General features: G+C 36.8%; 4 protein-coding genes across 4 annotated transcripts; 2 read left to right on the forward strand and 2 right to left on the reverse strand.

Annotated features, from left to right (window-relative positions):
• Window positions 1–260: 260 nt before the first annotated feature.
• LOC132188723 (superoxide dismutase [Mn], mitochondrial) lies at window positions 261–3,420 on the forward strand. Its single transcript, XM_059603253.2, has 6 exons — window positions 261–676; window positions 1,464–1,510; window positions 1,611–1,736; window positions 1,864–1,920; window positions 2,500–2,577; window positions 3,061–3,420. Exons 1-6 carry the CDS (start codon window positions 400–402, stop codon window positions 3,151–3,153), a joined length of 678 nt encoding a protein of 225 aa, XP_059459236.1. The 5' UTR covers window positions 261–399; the 3' UTR covers window positions 3,154–3,420.
• Window positions 3,421–4,755: 1,335 nt separating this feature from the next.
• LOC132186056 (Ribosomal protein S26e family protein) lies at window positions 4,756–7,047 on the forward strand. The gene is made up of 5 exons (XM_059599834.1): window positions 4,756–4,865; window positions 4,967–5,059; window positions 5,230–5,314; window positions 5,401–5,534; window positions 6,807–7,047. Exons 1-5 carry the CDS (start codon window positions 4,863–4,865, stop codon window positions 6,879–6,881), a joined length of 390 nt encoding a protein of 129 aa, XP_059455817.1. The 5' UTR covers window positions 4,756–4,862; the 3' UTR covers window positions 6,882–7,047.
• A 358-nt stretch (window positions 7,048–7,405) lies between these two features.
• On the reverse strand, window positions 7,406–9,632 carry LOC132186054 (N2,N2-dimethylguanosine tRNA methyltransferase). The gene is made up of 6 exons (XM_059599831.2): window positions 8,791–9,632; window positions 8,500–8,700; window positions 8,335–8,434; window positions 8,035–8,238; window positions 7,895–7,957; window positions 7,406–7,770 (listed from the first exon to the last, which is right to left on the reverse strand). The coding sequence occupies exons 1-6, from the start codon at window positions 9,417–9,419 to the stop codon at window positions 7,657–7,659; spliced, it is 1,311 nt and encodes a 436-aa protein (XP_059455814.2). The 5' UTR covers window positions 9,420–9,632; the 3' UTR covers window positions 7,406–7,656.
• A 71-nt stretch (window positions 9,633–9,703) lies between these two features.
• Window positions 9,704–16,161, reverse strand: LOC132186055 (Melibiase family protein). Its single transcript, XM_059599832.2, has 15 exons — window positions 15,769–16,161; window positions 15,271–15,329; window positions 14,609–14,665; window positions 14,492–14,526; window positions 13,992–14,095; window positions 13,778–13,850; window positions 13,081–13,139; window positions 12,926–12,991; window positions 12,749–12,832; window positions 12,524–12,588; window positions 12,326–12,408; window positions 11,506–11,596; window positions 11,329–11,387; window positions 10,614–10,754; window positions 9,704–10,108 (listed from the first exon to the last, which is right to left on the reverse strand). The coding sequence occupies exons 1-15, from the start codon at window positions 15,984–15,986 to the stop codon at window positions 9,998–10,000; spliced, it is 1,305 nt and encodes a 434-aa protein (XP_059455815.2). The 5' UTR covers window positions 15,987–16,161; the 3' UTR covers window positions 9,704–9,997.
• Window positions 16,162–20,213: the final 4,052 nt, after the last annotated feature.

A 20,213-nucleotide genomic window follows, 5' to 3' on the forward strand; every position in this document is an offset into this window, starting at 1 on the left:
AAATGCGTTACATCAGCCGTTGTGATATGAATGTAATAAATAAGTGTGAAAAGTAATATTACTCAAAAATGAAATATCGACTCGTTGATATACTAAAAAGTGAAAACTGATAAATCTTATTGTTGTATATTTGTTTGCAATTTTATAAAATATTTAAAAGTAAATACTTTTAAATTATGGACCCTTAAATGTTTTAGGAAAGTCGTAAAAATTATCTTCATAGTGATATTTATGTGCCTAATCTATGGTCGCATTTCCGAGTTCCGCACCCAGAGTGGATCAGTCTGTGTCTTGTTCAACCGTATTTCTATTTTATGTTTATATAAGTAATCCCCACTGCTTCTCCTCTCATTTGTCACTACCATTTTTCATTTTCCTTCGGCGCTCTTTGATTTCCCAATGGCTCTCCGACCGCTACTCAGCAGAAAAAGCCTGGGGCTAGGGTTCGCTCAGCTCCGCGGCCTGCAGACCTTTTCGCTGCCCGATCTTCCGTACGACTATGGGGCGCTGGAGCCGGCGATCAGCGGCGAGATCATGCAGCTCCATCACCAGAAGCACCACCAGGCTTACATTACCAACTACAACAAGGCTCTCGAACAGCTACAAGACGCCGTGGCCAAGGGCGACTCCGCCGCCGTCGTCAAATTGCAGAGCGCCATTAAGTTTAATGGCGGAGGTCCGTTTCCAGCTCTCTCGCTTATTTTGTTGACATTCATCTGAGTTAATCTATGTGCGATTGGAGGTTCTTTTCTTTATGATAGTTGGCAGAACAGAATGGATTTTGGTATAATATGTTTGGTTCATTTTGTACGATTTATTTTGCTAATTTTGACTGATTTAATTCTGTTTCAAAGTTATGGTGTATTTTTGGTGTGATATTTTGGAATTCTCTACTCGCTATACTTTGTGAAACAATTCATCCTTATTAATTGGACTGGTATCAAGAAACTTGGAATTGTTAAGACTTTTATCAGTTTCTGAAAAGCAGTTAACGGGTTTTCAAGAGTGGTGAGTAGAATTAGAGATAATAATCAGTTTATAGAGTAAAATTATTGATAAATGTAAAATTTTGCATCTCATGAACCTAGTTGTTGAGTGTTTTTTTCACGATTTTGCTGTACCTAACGGCCCAAGATTTTTATACGGGGGGATAGTTTTTGCTGCTTCTTTTTTTTTTAAAAAAAAAAAAAGAAGAAGAAAAAAACTATAGAAGGAATTTACCTGCTAGCCTGCTGCATACCACACTGTGTTTCTAGTCCTTTTCATGTCTGTAGATGATCCTCATAGGTAGTCCTTTTTCAGCTTCTAGCCAGGAATTTATATATGGTCAAAACTTCACAAAAGTAAGCAGTGATTCTATTTTCTCACTCTTTTGTTGGTTTTCATTCTCTATATATTGGAAAAAAAATCCTCATCTTTGTTGTTATTTTCTTAATCATCCTTAACTTTGCTTTATCTTGCAGGTCATATCAACCACTCGATCTTCTGGAAGAATCTCACTCCTGTTCATGTAAGTTTATATTCTTTAGCTCTTTTGTCAAGTCATTGTTTTTTTCCCTTTCATTTTTTCTTAAAGAAACTTCTTTTAACTAGTGATTTATGAATGTCAGGAAGGGGGCGGTGAGCCCCCAAAGGGTTCCCTAGGTTGGGCTATTGACACTCATTTTGGTTCACTGGAAACACTCGTGCAAAAGATCAACTCAGAAGGTGCTGCTTTACAGGGCTCTGGATGGGTGGTAGGTTTTGCAGCTTGTGAAATTCCCAACATCCATTTTATGTCCCTGGTCATTGACTGGTTGTTCCAGTCGACGCTCATTTTTGCTGGTTTTGTATGGCTCTTTTCACTTATCTCTGCCTTGGCAGTGGCTTGGTCTGGACAAGGATTTGAAGAAGCTTGTGGTTGAAACCACCGCAAATCAGGTATTTTGAAAAGATATCCAAGGGGAAATTCATTTAACAATGATCATTCCTATTTCCAGTTTCTCTTTGATTGACCCTAAACTTTAGCCACGTTCTTGTTAAATGTTGTAATCCATATTGCTTCAGAAGTCATGGTCATTTGATGAAACTGATGCCCTCTTTTTGAACCGACATTTTTGTTTCCTCATAATAATTGAAGTATTAGATCTACGATATTCAGGGCTTTTGATTCTACACTTCCATTCTTTGCACTGATTACATTGGCTTAGGAATATTAGGCTGTTTAACTTTGTTACTGTCAGGTTTTGGGTTTGTTCTTAAAGCTGGTTACCATTAGTATAATTTTTTTATGCCGGATATATGCTCTTGCTATCTTAACCCTCGTTTTAGGAGTTCTGAAATTATGAAGAATTCCCAATTGAAAAAAAAAAAAAAAAAAAAAAAAATGATGTTGAAGATAGTGCAACTACTCTTTGTAATTATTTCTGTGAAAACATCTCTGATTGTCTTAACATACAGAAAAAAACTGCATTACAACTATGTTAAAATACATTTATAATTCTGACTCTTTTTTTTCAGGACCCACTGGTAACCAAAGGACCAAATTTAGTTCCATTGCTTGGTATTGATGTTTGGGAGCACGCGTACTACTTGCAGGTATATTAGTATTTACTTTAAATAGCTATTGATATCTCAAATGTGGTTGCTTGATAAATTAATGCCCAAGATGGAAATAATCGAAGATAGTAATTCAAGAAAATGATTATCAAGTGTCATCATAAAACACTCTGCTTTTGCCTATACTCCTAGCCATCATGCAGAAGATGGAGTTAATCTCTGCAACTGCAAAAACTAAGAGTAAAGTGGTATATAGGATTTGGTTTCGTGAAATCTAGTCCTATGATTGCCTTTTGCAACATAACAGAAATTAATGTCATTACTTCCATGCTACCTTGATCTACTTTATCTTATGGTGATTGTTCGTTGAAAGATTGCTTCATATTTGTTCTAGCATTTGGTAAAACGATTTTATTTTTTCAAATTGTCGATTGGTTCTTTGTCCACAAATTATGGATGCAAAATTTACCCTGATTTGCTTCTTTATTATCATATGACATTCCTTTTGTTGTCATGTTGCAGTACAAGAATGTAAGACCAGATTATCTAAAGAACATATGGAAAGTTATCAATTGGCACTATGCCAATGAAGTTTATGAGAAAGAATCCGAGTGAGGTGTATGAGAAAGATGGGCTTCGAGAAGCGGCTTTGTGGTTTGTTCGGCTAGTGGAATAAAATTGATAATGTCACAACAGTGAGGAACCCTGTCCTGTTGAGGTGTTTGATTTCTGGTGTATCTCATGTATGAGAATCGAATTAAATTGAGCTATATACTCTTTGTAGCTTTATGCATGTTTGGGAATATGAAAACTTGCCCCCGCTACTTTTGTAGACAATGTTGCATTTGTTTTTAATTGAATGAGAGGTGTTACCTTCTGTTTGTTGGGCACTATTTGTTCAGCCGATGATCACTTATTTTAAAATTTTAAATTAATAAAAATTTGTAAATTTAAAAATCATTTAATTAATATTCAGTACATTATATATGCTAATTTTTGAGAAAAATTGAGACATGGCGTGGGTTGCGAGATTTGATTGCCCTCTTATTATTTAGAAGTGGTTTGGCTTGCTTCTGGTGAAAAAATTACCGGAGATGTTTAGCTTGCTTCCGGTTAAAAAATGAAGATTTTTTTGAAAAATATAAACTATCAAGATAGCTTTCAGTAAAAAAAGTATATGAAGATCTCTCTTAATTTACAATTTTGACCATTTATTTTTTTAACGAAAAAAATAACAATATTATATATATATTCAAAAAAATTATCAAAAAAAAAACTACCTATTTAATTAATGTTAGGAAAAAGTTCACATAATTCCCTCAAACTCAAACTACCACTCAATTGACAATGTCCTCCCAAACTTTCAATTGTGACAATGTCTCCCCTAAACTACCAAAAATTGTCAATGTTCCTCCCAATGACGAAATTACCCTTAGTAAAATAAAACCAAAAATACTAAAACTTCTAGAAAAAACCTAAAACTAATTACCAAAAAAAAAAAATCCAAACGTTGGCCGATTATTTTATTTTTTTAAAAAAAAATCAATTTTATAAGAAAAAAATTAAAAAAAATTCAATTTTTTTTTTATAAAAATTGAAAATTTTCGTTTTTTTTTTATATTTTATTTTCGTTTTATAATTTTATTTAAATAAAAATTTACGTTTTAAAAAATAAAATTTTCGTTTAGTAAAATGATTTTTTTTTTTGTTTTTTAAAACTAAATAAAAAAATAGTTTTTTTAAAAAATAAAAATTTCCGTTTTAAAAAAAAATTAAAAATTTTCTTTTAAAAAATTATTTTTAAATTAAAATTTTTCGTTTTTTAAAAAAATCAATTTTTTTTTTTGAATTTATAGGAGTGTTTTTGTCTTATTGAGAAATTTATAGGGGCATTTTTGTCTTATTATTAGTCTTGGGGGGACATTGACAATATTTTAATAATTTGGATGAAACATTATCACAATTGAAAGTTTGAGAAAAAAGTTTAAAAGAACTATGGGAACTTTACCCTTAATGTTATTTTTGTCAAACATGAAAGAAGACATTGGGATTGGTAATTTCAATTCGTTCTTGAGTCATTTTGCTAAATGGTTAAAAAGAAAAACCATTTGGGGGCTTAATTGCATATATCAGAGAAAATGAGGGGGGAAATTAACAATATATCAAAAAAGGAGGGTTTTTCTCATTTTGATCGCTAGGGCGCGCCGTGGCACTACGCAATATAAAGGCGCACTTTCTTTTGGTAGCCCTAGCCCACCCCATCAGTTTCCAGAGAGGGCGATTCCTACGACTCAGATCTCCTCCGTCTCTTTGCCCACGCAACCATGGTCAGATCGATATTCAGAAACCCTACTGTATTCATCGTTTTATTCTTCTTCTTCTTCCTGTTTCTCCTAATATCTTTCTCTCTCTGGTTTTATTTCTGCAGACTTTCAAGCGCAGGAACGGTGGACGCAACAAGCACGGCCGTGGACACGTCAAGTTCATCCGCTGCTCCAACTGCGGTAAATGCTGCCCCAAGGTATTTCTCTCAATTTCTCTTTCCTGGATTTGTAAAGTTTTTGGTATAGATAAATCTGCATATAAGCGTTTTCTGTATATAAAAGTGGGAATTCGTATATTATTTGGGATGTATATGAGTTAAACTATAGATCTTGACCTGTGATTTGGTGTTTGTGTGGAAAAAAAAAGGACAAGGCCATCAAGAGGTTCCTTGTGAGGAACATTGTTGAACAGGCTGCTGTTAGGGATGTTCAAGAAGCTTGCGTCTATGATCGTAATACACTTTTTCTCGCATCCTATTCTTTTTTAGTCCCTCTATCTGTCATTTATGTTGCTGAAATGTACTGTTGTTTTATACAGAGTATGTGCTTCCAAAGCTGTACGCGAAGATGCTGTACTGTGTTTCCTGTGCAATTCACTCGCACGTTGTGAGGGTTCGTTCTCGCACTGATAGGAGGAACCGTGCGCCACCACAGCGCTTCATCAGGCGTAGGGTATGCATTTACATTACTTGCTCTGTTTTTATGGCTTTTTGGTTTTCTGCAATGCTTCTGCTTGCTTATGGATGATCATATTATTGCTAGTGAGGGATTCTGATTAAAAATTACATTTTTCCATTGACTTCATGTGCTTAGAGAGATTCGAGTAAAAAAATATGCAATTGTGGATGTCGTATTTATTGTTCTTGTCCTTAAATGTCCAATTTATCAAAAAAATTACTGAATAAATCAGTCGATGTTAATTCCTTAGGCAAACCCCTAAAGTAGCGAACATAATCTCAAGCATGTCCCCCTAATGTTAATGTTGCAATCCTAAGGTTTAAGGAATTAACCAAATTGGTATCCTAATGGCTAAGAGATTAACCAAATTAGTATCCTAAGGGTTAAGTGATAAACCAAATTGGTATCCCACAGTTTAGGGCTTTTAAATCAATGGTTAGACTCTTAACAATTGAGAGCAAGCAACCCATCACGGGCTTGAGTCACAGAGTAGGTACCTATAGTTTAGATTAAAATGTCTTGGTATTATGTATGGGTTTAGTATTAAGTCATTAAATACTGATAGGTGAGTGGAACAAAGGCTACCATCTAGTCGGTGCTAATAGAGTGGGATGTCGTTGATGCCAAATTTAGAAACTTTAGCTTAGCAAATTTGCTCTATTTAACTAGAAACTCACCTTTCTCTATTTTCGCTACCCACTTTTTCGAAGCACTTACATCCAGCTTAGCATTTTAGCTAATCCATTTTATTTAAATATTATTTTTTCAAGAATTTCTTTATTCTTTCTTTATTCATTCTTATAAAAAGACAAGCGAAAACAAGATTGGTAAGTAAACAATTTGATGAGCACTGTTCAAGCTCACCAAATTTTTCTACAATTTGGTGAGCCCAAGCCGGATGTGGAGCGTTTTAGTCGCATTTTAGTATTTTGGCTAGCTGGATGTGAGTGCCTTTAAGGGTTTAATCAAATCTGTATCCAATTGTTCTATGGCTTTTGGATGGCAGTCAAACACGACTTCATCCTGCTATCTAGCCCATAATCTTCGTTCTTCTATCAGAGTTACTTTTGGACTACTATTGCATGTTAAATACTTTATGTAGCATTTGAAGTTCGAGAACCGTAATCTATTATGGTGGTTGTCTTTTTGTGGTTATGTATACGAGCCCTTTGAATGTGAACTGATTGTTTGGTAGATGGATGTTGCAATTGTCTGCATATTTAGTTTGACAAGCTTTCCCAAACATCTGTTTCTGTGATATTTCAGGATGATCAGCCAAGGCCTGGCCAGCCTGGTCAACCACCTCGTCCTGCTGGGACTGCGAATCCTGTTCGTGCATAAGATGCAAATCTATTTCCTCCAATTGCCATACTATTCGTTAATGGTGTTTGAGTTTCTTGAACTTCTCAGTTGTGTAGGAATTCTCTATGGTTTACAATACTGTTATCTTTATGGATAATTTGATTTGATAAGAACCTGAAAATCCAGAAATTTTGTTTTCAAAATATGGATATTTGATTTGGTTTTTTATCAGCTTGACGAAATAATCACCCGCTTCTCACCCTCTTCTTTGTCCACTCCAATGCGCTTGTTGCTTGGTTGATGTGTGCTCTTGATTGCCCTGTTATATTACAGACCGTGAGAACAAAGTCTTCTCATTTCATGTAGTAGTTTTTTGGTTTAGAGGCACCAAGGCCTAGGGTTGGTGCATCAAATCTTATTAAGTTGATTTTAGTAATGTTTCACACATTCTCAATTCCTCACGCCCATTTCCTTGCTCTCTTAGTTGACTTCTAAAACTAGTATTGAATTTAATCTTTATTATATTCTAATCTAATAGAAATTTTAAAAGCTACAAATGGGTGTGAGAAAGTGAAAATATGTGTAGCATTACTCTTTCACAAAATACAATACAGCTACTTGGGTTTGAGCCGTCTCATGCTTCGGAAGTGAGATAATTGAAGTCACGCTCGTCAAACTTCTAAATAATTTTTGTCCACTCATTCCCTTTTAATCTAACGAATCTCAAACAACCCCCACTTCCATCGAGCGTTGCACTTCTTGGTGCAGGCTGCAACAGAATTAGATGCAGCTATGACATCGGGTATGTTGAGCGCTAACACTGTAGAGAGTGGCGTAGATTCTTGGCAATTCTCATGCAGTCTGCCATGGGGCAGTTTGTCTTGATCGCGTTGGAAGCAATGTGAGACCTACTAGCGGCATACCCCTCCTGCAATTTTAGAACACATGAAGCAAGTGGGATAATTCTCCTTTTGCAATAAACATGTACAGCGCCCAAATGCTTGTCGAAGAGACTAGAGAGTGCTAGTGTGGACGTAAAGCCAGGTCATTACCTTATGCAAGGTGTCCATCATGATCCTTAGCGGAGGAGAATTTATTTTGGCACGGCTTGCCACCTGGGACATATTACATATAAGTTGCAATTGTATGGCACAAGAGTAATTTTCTGGATGAAAAGATATTGCGAGAAAACCTCATCCAACTTGATGTACCCAAATGGCAATTTGGGGTCACTTTCATCTATCATCTGCTTCAAAAGTTTCTCAAGATCAGCTCCTGTGCCACTACCCACCCACGCCCATTGCTCTGCCAAATTCAACATTTCTGTGAGGTAGGCAGCATCATGAAGAGGCCCCGCCCAAAGGGGCCCCGAAACCACATAGCGGGGCCCCGAAACCTGGAAAGAAGTCGAAGAAAAAACAACCAACACGTACATAATGTTAAATTTGGGCCCCTCCCAACAGCGAGTTCTAGAGGAACAAACATATCATACCTTTGAATCAGTGCAGGAGCACCTGATACGACCAAGTTCGTTCCATGAAAATGCTTGAGAATTTCCACACTGGTGGCAGTAGCCAATGAAACCGTAATGCCTGTCGTAAATGATAATCAGAGGCTCAATCACGAAGCCTTACACAGAAGACAATCATATACGCACCTGTCATCGACAAGCTTCCCACGATTCAACTGGAGCATGACTCGAAAAACAGGTCCATGGAACGAATAGTAGGAAAAGAGGGGAGTAACACGATAGCCCAACACCGAGGCTTCCCTTACAGCCCCGCCTATAAGCATTCGCAAACCAATCTCATTCGAATATGGCATTGGACGAACATAAGCTCCATATGCAGCTAAAGATCTGCAAACAACATAACAAACTGATTTTTCAATTTTTCAAGAGGATCCAATTGCATTGCTACAGAAATGAGAAGAAGAAAAAAAAACTCACTGGTGAGGCCTGTGACCACCGGAGGTGTACCCATCAGTAGAAGTAGCGTAAATCAACCCATCCAATTTCAAAGCGTTCATCGCTGACCTCAGAAACGAAGAGTCGCTACCAAACGAATCGACGTCAATGAAATCGAAGAACTCTCTTTGTACGTAGCACTCCGCCATGGCGCGGTTCGCATCGAAGTGCGTCACCGACCATCTCCGCTCGTCCCCGAAACCCCTCGGGACTGCCCGAGACAGATTCTCCGAGATGATACTCCGGTACTCGTCGTTTGCGTCGTTTGCCAATACGAAATCGGCCTCGGCCCCGACAAGGTACCGGAGAGACCGAATCCCGCAACCGCACAATGCGTCGAGGACTCGCAACTGGCCTTTGGATTTCTTGTAGAGCGAGGCGGCGAGCACACCGAGGTCTCGGCCGGTGGCGCTCTCGTGGCGGAAGAAGGTCTCGCCGGTCTCGAATTCAAGGCCCCTTTCGGTCCTGTACTCGGATTTGCAATTCTGGTGTGGGAATTGGTTTGGGATGGCGGTGAGTCGAGTGTTAGGGTTAGGGTTTTGGGATTTGGGTAATATGGGGTTGAAGAGAAATGGTGAAGGGGATAGGGTTTTAGGAGTGAGGTTTAACATGGCGGGAAATAGCTGGGTTTGGGTTGGGCTAATCTTTGCGGGTGTTCTTAAATATGGGTTAAATTCAGTGCACTGTGTGGCACACGTGTATGATCATCCTAGAATAAACGACCCAGATGTGTTCGATGCAGTCTTAATCGTTGTTTAAAATCTGGCCATGTCAGCATATGGTTCCACCGAATTTTAAGGAATTAGACATCTTGGGAACAAGAATGATATGTGCTTTCCAAACTTCTTGGGCGTCTACAGAAGTGGTTGCTTTTCATTAGGAAGACAAGTGACTCGAAAGAATGAACAGCATTAGAGATACTTTTTATTCGAAAGCATTACAAATTTACAATATTATTCTCAAAAGTTTTGCACTTCAGACTTAACAGTATTTAACTTTCATTACTCATTAGTCCGAGAAATACATTACAGATACAACTCGGCAAGTCTTTTATGTTACCAATGAAAAGCTTATAGACAACCGGCAACACAACTTGGAGATACTAACTGCCATGCATTGGCATTTTGTTTTTAACTTTACAAAGGGATCCCAATCTTATGAGCTTCAGCCCCACTGATTGTTTGATGGCTTAAACCACCGTCCGAGACACCGTCTGGGGAGTGAAAGTATACATCTTACAGTCATGGGCATCCACTCGGGCACTGAATGATGACACTGCATCTCCCGAAACATCTTTGTGCTGCAAGCAATCACGATATTAAGTAAGCATAGAAAAAATAATAATATTGGAAGGTCAACAACTCAAACCAATTCAAAAGGTAACCTAAAGGTTTTTAACTCCTAAGCTTGACCCGTCAAGCAGGGACGAAAGTCGGCCTTAGCGATCCTAAGTTGTATAAATTGATTTGCTTGGATGAAAAATGCTTCGCTTTGTCACAAGTTAGGCATACTTGAAGAGAAAAGGTGGGGAGCGGTTCTTGATGTACCACCTCAAGGACTATCTCAAACGAGTAGTGATAATGGAGACGCCGGCGTGAGTGAACAGTCACTCACGCCGGTTTATTATAAATATAAAATATTATTAAAAAAAATTATGAACAGTAATATTTTTTAAAAAAATTATATTATAAAATAAATTGGCGTGACTGTTCACTCATCACTACTCATCTCAAACATGTCCCTGAAGCAAGCATTCAGACCATCATCAAAACTGCCTAAATGTCCGTGCAGGTCAATTTCCTCACCTGCCACAAATCTCTAATTGAGACACTCGTGCTGGACTCAAGCCCAAGTTTTTCCCATGCAGCTGTGACAGTTGCCGCTTTCGAACAGCGATTCCAAAGAGCAACAACCAAGCGATGTTCAGATAAAGGACCCGCCCAAACCTGAAAGAATCATTATTAACAAACCAAGTTTCACAACAGACAGCAACAAACATTTCTACTCTGATTATTGCTCAGAAAATTGTGCGCACAAAATACACTTATATCAGGTTAGCCTCACATTTTATGCACCTGGGACATTTTATGGTTTTTTTTTTCCCCCTCAATAAAGACAACAGAAGCATGTGTACATGCACACAGCTTCACACGACCCAAGGTTTAATGGAGTTATTTGATCGTGATAACAAGGTAATAAAAAATTCCTCTTCCATTAAAGCACCGTGCGAGAGGGTGGTGAAGTTTTTCCAAATTTCAGTTAGAGAACATTTGGAGCAAAACTACATTTTGCTTGGAGAAGATTCAAAAGTGTATATATATGTTTTCTTTTTTAGATTGCTAAGTTGCAAAGCGCACCCAGTGGGTTTTGAATCTAAGACTGCACCCTCCATCCAGTGTTACAAGGGGGAAGAGATGTCTTTTGACCCAAAACTCATTGGCTTCAACAGCATTTACATTCTGATATCACATACAATAACATCATTTAAATATGCTACAAAGGGGTGCAAAAGGGGAAAACCTGAAGGCAGTCATCTGTTCCTGAAACATAAACTTTCCTTCCCTGAACCCCAAGTGGGTCTGCAAAAAGAAAATTCTTGCTCGCTTAGATTTGTTACAATGATTTGAAAAGATCATGACATGCAAACGAAGATAGATGCAGTATACTTAAAACTGTTAAAGAAAGAGCATGTTTCACCTTGGTTTATAGCAATAACCTCCTTATTGGTTAGAAGCTCAAAAGTTTCCGTAGTCATGTTTCTTACATCACAACCGACCAAAAGAGGGGCCTGCACAGTTTTGTGTTTGTGAAAGGTGAAAAAGGTCAAATTAATGTAGTGTAAAGAAGTTAAAAGGTCAAATGGAGCATATATGTCCTATGCTATCCCAAATGAAGGTTCACTCGACACGAGTACTAAAAAAAATACCCATAACTGCAGAATTTTTAGCCATACTAGTTAACATTATAGGATACAAATAATTTAAAAATTCAGGATGGGAAGAAGGTTGGAATACTGATGTCTGAATATCATAGAGGCATCACAAGACAAAATACAAGTACTTTCTATGAACTATTAAAATAAGATCGTTTACTATGAACTAAACACACACATGCACACTCACATACGTAAAAGGAAAAAAGAAAAAGAAAAAAAGAAAGCCACGTTTCAAGTAGACACTGTTAGAGCATCCAATCCCAAAGCTTAAGAAATAAGGTGGAGAGGCCAAACTAGTGCAAAAACCCATATGAAAGCCCACATCTAACCAATGTGGGACTCTCCAACACCCTCCTTCACATCTAACCTTAACTAAATATGCAAATGGGATTGGCAAGTGGACCAACAAACAAACAAACTGGGCTCTGCAACCACGTTAGAGCACTTAACCAAAAACTTAAGCTATTAGGATAAGCACAGCTAGTGCATAAACCCATACAAAAGTCCACATATAACTAATATAAAACTCTCTAACACCACAAAGCCAAACCAGGAAGAAAGTAGAAAAAATTTGAAAGAAACCTTCATCAAAGCCCAGATGCTAAAATGAGCACGGTACTCTTGGAATGTCATGCCTCCATTGCCAACTTCCAACATATCTGGATCTGCCCAGACATAAAAAATATGGAGAATAACTCTGAATAAGAAAACTAGTTCACAGTTGGATTTGATTGCTGCATTTTCATGGACTATTTTGTTTTACAAAGTTCAAATTTTTACCATTCCATCCACCAGGACCCGCATAGGCTGCCCATTTGTCATTCAGATCGGCAATAGTAGTCATGCTTAACAACAAAAGAACAAACACTCGATCAGTGTGACAACCAATGTCCTAAGTGGAAAATATACATTTTTGCCCCTGGTGTATTTCATTTTGAACTATGACACGACAGAGGCAGCATTCACTCATTGTACCACTCAAGGGCTAGAGTCCAGAATCTTAACCTTGCCCATGAATCATTGATGTCGTCAGTAGTCCGCCAGCTGTTTCCAACCTTGTCTGCCCATAAGGCTGGGTTATCCACACCCCTGTAAAACCATTACATAAGGTCAAAAATTGCAGTCAAGTTACATGTATACTAATCTGGGTATCTAAAAAAAGAAATCAATTAACTGCATTACCATTCACAAAGTGAATAGAAAATTGTGCGTCCAGTTGCATTTAGAGCATTCCGCATTGGTGGGTATCTGGAAATTATTGAACCACATCAAGTCAATGGGAAGCTACTTGATAATGATTATTTGACAACTTAAATGAGACTAAGACGAGGTTATACCTTTCTTTTGGTTCGATACCCAGATTGAAGCAGTTGTCATATTTCAAATAATCTACACCCTGTTAAGACAAACATAAGAAAGGAAAAAGTAGTTAGAAGTGACGACTAAGTTAAAAGGCCATGGCAATCCTAACAGAATTCCACATCCAAATTCAAGCATCCTAATTTCTGATTTCAAATTATATTACCAAAATTGTTTACTCACTTAGAAAGGGAAAAGTGAATTAGCTTCTTTCAAGTGACACTTGAAGCATTCCCATATTTCATTTTTGTTTTAACATCTATCAAGATAATCTAATTTCATAGTATGCACCAGATCATGTAATATTTAAGAACTGAATCATTTGGAGGTTGAGTTGATGAATAATTTTTAGATATAGCTCCTATTTGCACAGAGGAAATCCATTATCAAGATATGGACTTGACGCTAAATATGCCAGAAACTAAAAACATAGAAGGGCAATGTAATGACCCAAGGGGTAGTTTAATCAGCTAGGGACCATGCCTCATGAAGCGAAGGTCACTAGTTTGAATCTCCCATTCCCCCTCCTCTTGGGGCCTAAAAAATAATTATAAAAAAAAAATAAATAAATAAATAAGAAAAGGCAATTTAAAACAGTCCCAAACACCCTGCAAGTCAATTGAGAATATTTGATATAGTTTATGCACTATCCAGAAAGTGATGGTAGAAACTAACCCAAGAAGCAAATAGTTCTGCATCATCATTTTCATGATAAAGCGATCCTGGTCGAACTTCACATGTAAAAACCCTATGAGATGCAATTAGATCAGTTAGATGAGTGAGAAGGAAATAAAAGAAGCAGTTTAGGACATTTAACAGGAATGAATAATCAATTAAAATAAATAAATAACTTATAAGCTTCTGGACTGGAGTAAGAAAGTTGACCTACCCAGCATCAGAATAAATTCCAAGCTTGAGGCCCTTCGTGTGTACATAATCAGCAAGAGCTTTAATTCCAGATGGAAAAGCTTTTGGATCTGGGACCAATTGACCCTGCAGAATTAAGAAAGCCACAATAGGAAATTGAAATCTTAGTGCAGCTACACATTATTTACTAGTGTATGCTAAAAGGTTTCTTCATTGGGGAAATGAAAGTGTGCAAACAATTTGCTCCACAATTAAACCCTAGAAAGCTATATAACTAGAGTGCAAGACAGATGAGAGTACAGTTATTAGAATAAGACACAATTTTGATCTGTCCCACTTAAAATAGGTAACTCAAATGAATTGAAAATTAAGAAAAGTAACCTTTAGAACTAATTTTGACTAAAGAAAACCACTTAGGAAATATATGGCATTCCCTAGAGGCTGCATGATCTACTATTGATGTTATAGAGTATAAAGTTAGTGAGAGGTATGACTAGGTGAAAGTTATAGGATTCAATTGACCTCTGAATTCCGCTTCTTGGAAGACCAGCAATCATCTGCAGTCCATGAAAATAAATAAGTCCACAATAGACAATAAGCGAAGTTAAACCACATACTTGAGATAAGCCATAGCAATACCTATATTGAGATACACATAACCTAGCTCAGCCAAACCCGTTGAGATAAGTGCATCAGCTGCCAAAGACCAAAACAGAAATTAGTACTTTAATGGAGTCTCATCAATGTATACACACATACATATACATATGCATATAGATATATATCAACAAACACACAAATATTTTTTTCGAACTTCACTTAACCCCACAGCTCCCTTGTTCTTTTTCTCAATATATGCCAATTGCTAATAGTCATGTTTCAATTGACATCCCAAAACGAGAGAAAAAGAAAGAGGATTCTGTCCATTTGATTAAAAACCATAAAAGTAACTGATCAAAGTGCAGTTGCAGATGCATCTAAAGATTGCCTTGCAGATGCAGGCATCAATTCTTCTAGAGTATGTATTCACAAGTTGACATAACAAGGTACGCAGCAGTTTGAATGCATGCTAAGCCTGTTCAGAATTCTTGATTGATTAGCTGGCAGAACTCTACCAAAATTTTACAGTCTTCATCCCAAATTTCAAATTCCTCAGGACCCCAAATAAGAAATGCACCTCTAATTACTCATCGTTAAGAACATAATAATGCCACAGATGCAAGTAATACGTGTAAAAAACATAAAGAGACTTAGCATATGCCTACAAAGGCAAATGAACCATGATAGCAAGAATAATATACCTGTTTCCTTGATAACTGTCTCATTGATATTGCAGGCAAAGAAATTCCAGCTATTCCATCTGTCCACACATGTTAAAAAATAAATTTTTCATTAGCCCTCATTATGCATTACAAACAATTTTGAATTTATCCTAAAGATTTTCTTTTTCCAAAAAAATGACACGCTGAATCAGCAACAGTGCCCCATAAACTATATCAAATTCCGAACCATATGCAAGAGCAAGAACCAACACTTTAACCACCTCAATTTAGAATCCTAGACATACCCACCTCCTAAAACTTTCAAAAAAAATAAATAAATACACAAACTTTACAATCCCCTGCCAAAAAATAATGGAGCTCACTTCTTTTTCTCATAAAGCCCGTTTTCCCTCTGAAATTCCCACCGATATTAAGAAGAAAAAAAAAAAAAAGACTTTTCGAACGAAAAACTAAATTTCAGATAACCCAAATAGCATAACATGAAGAAAGATATGCTAAAACGAGAGAGAGACAAACCCCATCTGAGGCGTCTCAGCCAAGCCGTTGCTGAGTTGGAGAATACCATACTTAGAAGTATCATAAATCGCACTAAAGGTCGATCGAAAACCGGATTTCTCGTAGCTCTGCAATAGAGGCACTACTCTCCCTTCGATCGCCACCGCAAATACCACCAAACATAGCCACACAACTGCAAAGCAAACAGAGACAACGCTGCTTTTCCTCTTCTCCGCCATCAGTGAGTGAGCGAGTGAATGCTCCGTTTCTTCGACAAAACGTTAGGAAATGAAAGAACCAACGGATTATTTTGTTGTCGTATTTCAGATAATTGGAGCCAATCGCATTTGGCAGATCATTTGTTCTTTCTATGTTTCTTCATACTAGACGTCATTGCAATTTGCGTATGACAAGTTAGCTTCCTTCTTTTCTTTTCTAGGCCTTACTTGTCGGAGCGGAAATACATTTATTACCTGGAATGAGAAGACTCTGCCCCCACGGCCCAATGCCCAGGTGGCCCATACCTCGGCCTCAAGACCACCAGGCCCACCCAAGCGGCCTTGACAATTTGCAATATTCCTCTAAACTTTGTGTGAATTAAAACAGCACACGTGGCACGCCGTGTGCAAAAAAAAAAAATTAAAATTATAAAAATAAATAAATAAATTGCACAGGCATGCCACGCACGCTGTGTGCTGTGTATTAGTACTCCTAAACTTTTAATTAAAGTAATATCTCTTCAAACTATTAGAAAATTGAAACTTTTTGTCCTAAAAAAAAAGAAAAAATACTCCTAAAAATTATCAAAAAACGTAAATACCCTTATAAATTGGGAAGAAAACCAAGGGTCGTGTTTGGGTCTAGTGAAGATCTACTGCTGCTGTAGTGGGTCACCAATTTTTGACATTTTTGGTACAAAGGGGGTACATTGTAATTTTCTTGTAGTTTGAGAGATATGCTTCAATTGAAAGTGTGGGGGAGACAACTTTACAAAGAGTAATGCTAGGTACTATCTTTTTATCCTCTTAAAATTCTCATAAAGTTGATGTGACTTTTAAAATTACCATTAGATCAAAATTTAAATATGATTCATCTAAAATTTAATGGTGCTTTTAAAAGCTACATCAGCTTTAGGAGGATAAAAAGATGGTACCTAGCATTACTCATTTTGATGTGGCTTTCAAAATTTTCATTGGATCAAAATTCAAGTATGATTCATCTAAAATTTAATGGTGATTTTAAAAGTTACATCAGTTTTAAGAGAATTGTAGAAGGATAAAAATATGGTACTTAGAATTACTCATTTACAAATTACATATGGTTTGAGAGAGTGTGTAATTTTCCCTTAATTATTTATTACATGTGAGTTCATTTAGATTTTACAATATTTAATGGTGTACATAGTGCCACATCATTTAAAAATTTTAAATAACATTAAACACGTATACATTTAGATAATATGAAATTTAATTTGAACCATAAAATGAATCTTCTCTATTTATTATGTTCCACGTAAGCATTGGTGGAGAACGTAAGGTGAAAGACGGCAGAACTGACAAAAGCATTGACGTGAAAGAAAGGATTATAATTGTACGAGTGATGTGCCGACACCACATGGTCACGCCAATTTGTAACGAAAGACGATAAAATTAGTAGCATCCCTAACAATACTCTTTGTTTATTTGCTGTTTATTTAAAGCAAATTTTATCTTCAAAATCTTCTAGTGTTTGATAGTCATGACTAAATGAAAGAAACCCTTTTGAATTTGTAATAAATGATTAAATTAAAGAGGGCCAATGGGAGTGTACAAAAGGTGGATTGAACAAATGTATTAGCGTGTTTCCTAAGTTATCTCTTACGACCTTTTTCAATTGCTTGCCGTGAATGAAATATAATTGTGGACTGGAGCAAAGTTTCCTGCACATTTGCATTAGTTTCTAACACTATTGTCGGAGTAACTACCTATTTGATAGTTGACTGTTACGTTTTTTTTCGTTTTATTGGACTCATGTGTCAAATTTAAAGACTAATGGGTAATCACGCAGCCTCAGCTTTCAAAGTGGGTGTTTACTCACAACAAAGAGGAAGAATTGTATGCAGAATTTAACAAATTCAATGGACACTTTCCCTCGGACTTGGAAGCTAATTTTAACCGTATTGCTGTCAAGAATGGATTTTTATAAGACCCATTTGTCTAAATAAGTAGGCAAACTGTTTGAAATTGGATTTTTATAAGACCCATTTGTCTAAATAAGTAGGCGAACTGTTTGAAATTTATGAGGACAGATAAATTTACGGTCTGAATTACTACCCATCTAAATAATAAAATTGCTAGAGATATTAGAGTCCAATGTGAGGTTGCTTCCTTTCAAAAAGGTCTTTGACCAAATCTGATTCACGGATATTGAATGTAGAGGGTGCAAATGCACCTGCTTCAATAAACCCAAAAGCTAACGCTAATGTGAAAGAAAGGCTTTTTTTTGTTGAGTCACTTTGAGCAGTCAGTTCGGATCACAGCCCACTTTGATTGGTGCGAAGTTAGGGCAGACAGTAGAAATAATTAAAAACAAAAAAACAAAAAGAGAATCAATTGATTTAGCATTTGATTAAGTATTCAGTGGGAGATTAGTCAGAGGTGTTTAGGTGAGGTCTGATTCTTAACTTTCAAAGTATTGCCCTTAATTCATTTGATTATGAGTCACACAAGGTGGCGGAATAAAGTCAATACGAAGAATGTTTTGACCAGGGGAGGCCACCGTGTCCCATCTTTCCAATGCCAACGCAGATCACAAAACCAAATAAATAATTAAATACTAAAAAAAACAATCAAATTACCCATATATTGAGCCTAAGAGCCTCCTGCTTCTTCTTGACAATTCGCCTTTTTTTTTTTTTAATTAATTAAATAATTGGCCTAATTTATCAAAGCAGTTGGATGATGTTGACCCGATTAGAGAAAAAATAAAAAAAATTCAAAGAATTCGGCAATGTGGTAAAATTAGCAGTACCAGATTTTTGAATATTTTGATACTAGATGGAGAAGGCAGAATATTCAAATAAAGATGTGACTGAAAGATGCTATAATTGAAGAAAATCTAATCACACTATAAAGTTTTTCTTCAAATTGATTAGAGATTTTTTAAAACAAAGTTCATATTTATTCTTCGAACACGTGATTTTTCTCGTAAATCATTTTTTTGGGTGCAAAAATAGACATGGGTATTACATTAAACTCTTGAAATAAGCACATTTCACCAAATTGGATGTAAATTTCGGTTTGCCACACGTGATTTGTCTCGTAAATCATTGTTTTTGGTACAAAAATAGACATGGGTCTTTCATTAAACTCTCGAAATAAACACATTTCACGAAATTGGATGTGAATTTCAGTTGCCACATGAGTCTATGACATATACCAATCAGAAACAGGAAAAAAAAAAAAAAAAAAAAGGAAGAAATATAATCATAAGGGGCTAAACGATATTCTATTAATGAAATGATGGAAATCATATCATCTTTATAACCTTCTATAATACTTCAAAAAAAAAAAAAAAAAAAAACCTTCTATAACGTGTGTAATAAGTATTTACACATACAATTCAAACTAAAATTGTAACTATATATATGAAGAAGGAAAAAATAATTAAATAAGTTAAGAAGAAAAAAAAAGAACAAATATAACAAATAGCAAAACAGTCCAACGATTTCTTGATCGAGCTCTGCATGCAAATCTAGTTGTGGACGCTGTTTGTCCGCTTGCTCGGTCCAGATGACGGCCGCGGCCCCTTGGGGAGCATAGTCAGAACCATTGGCCCATATTTCCCGGCAAGTCTCGGAGATGCGGGGAAGGCCGGTTTGGGCTTGCCGGATTCTTCCATTTCACATGGGAAAACAGCCTGAGAGCCGTCTTCTTTTTCCAGCGGAAAAGCCACAACAACAGCACCGTCTGCAGGAAGCTCAAGATACAGAGCTGGTTGGTCCGCTGCAGGGTTCTGCGGCACATTCAAGCGCCGAGCTGATGAAGAGGACGGAAAGAAAATGATAAGACAAGCGAGCAATAGCACTGGTGCAAGATTGCGAGGTTTTAGCTGAGGTTTTTCCATCGGAGATCTGAGATGAATGGTGGGTGCGCCTGTTTTGATGAATTTGGAGGGTGAGGATGAAAGGAACTTTTTGGGCAGTTGTGTTTGTGTTTGTTGGTGAGGAGTTATGGAAAGTGGGGGGGTTTTATAGCAAATGGCAGTTGAAAAGGTCAGAGGCTGACGGAGAAATGACCGATGAGTTGTATGCATGTATCACACGCTCCGGTGACTTACTCGGAAGTTTGCTCCACACGCCTGACTTGTTTGACAATCTTTCGAGACTTTGGGTTTGACTTGTACTTTTTTAAAAATAAAAATGGAAAGTTTCGGTGAAAAAATAAACGGCAGAGATTGGATGATGAAGGGAAAAATCTATTTATTTT

This window comes from Corylus avellana, chromosome 6 (genome assembly GCF_965113065.1).
Source record: "Corylus avellana chromosome 6, dhCorAvel1.hap1.2, whole genome shotgun sequence".
Classification (NCBI taxonomy): Eukaryota; Viridiplantae; Streptophyta; class Magnoliopsida; order Fagales; family Betulaceae; genus Corylus; species Corylus avellana.

Bases quoted from the DNA above. Each gene is read 5' to 3' on its own strand.
- LOC132188723 (XM_059603253.2), top strand. From the start codon at position 400: ATGGCTCTCCGACCGCTACTCAGCAGAAAAAGCCTGGGGCTAGGGTTC. The intron at 677-1,463 runs GTCCGTTTCCAG...TTTATCTTGCAG, and splicing joins CATTAAGTTTAATGGCGGAG to GTCATATCAACCACTCGATC. The intron at 1,921-2,499 runs GTATTTTGAAAA...CTTTTTTTTCAG, and splicing joins TTGAAACCACCGCAAATCAG to GACCCACTGGTAACCAAAGG.
- LOC132186056 (XM_059599834.1), top strand. The intron at 5,060-5,229 runs GTATTTCTCTCA...GGAAAAAAAAAG, and splicing joins GCGGTAAATGCTGCCCCAAG to GACAAGGCCATCAAGAGGTT. The intron at 5,315-5,400 runs GTAATACACTTT...TGTTTTATACAG, and splicing joins AGAAGCTTGCGTCTATGATC to AGTATGTGCTTCCAAAGCTG.
- LOC132186054 (XM_059599831.2), bottom strand. From the start codon at position 9,419: ATGTTAAACCTCACTCCTAAAACCCTATCCCCTTCACCATTTCTCTTC. The intron at 8,701-8,790 runs GTGAGTTTTTTT...TGTTGTTTGCAG, and splicing joins GGTGGTCACAGGCCTCACCA to ATCTTTAGCTGCATATGGAG. The intron at 7,771-7,894 runs GTAATGACCTGG...CTAAAATTGCAG, and splicing joins TGATGGACACCTTGCATAAG to GAGGGGTATGCCGCTAGTAG.
- LOC132186055 (XM_059599832.2), bottom strand. From the start codon at position 15,986: ATGGCGGAGAAGAGGAAAAGCAGCGTTGTCTCTGTTTGCTTTGCAGTT. The intron at 14,527-14,608 runs GTATTGCTATGG...CATGGACTGCAG, and splicing joins TTATGTGTATCTCAATATAG to ATGATTGCTGGTCTTCCAAG. The intron at 13,851-13,991 runs GTAGGTCAACTT...TGCATCTCATAG, and splicing joins GGAATTTATTCTGATGCTGG to GGTTTTTACATGTGAAGTTC.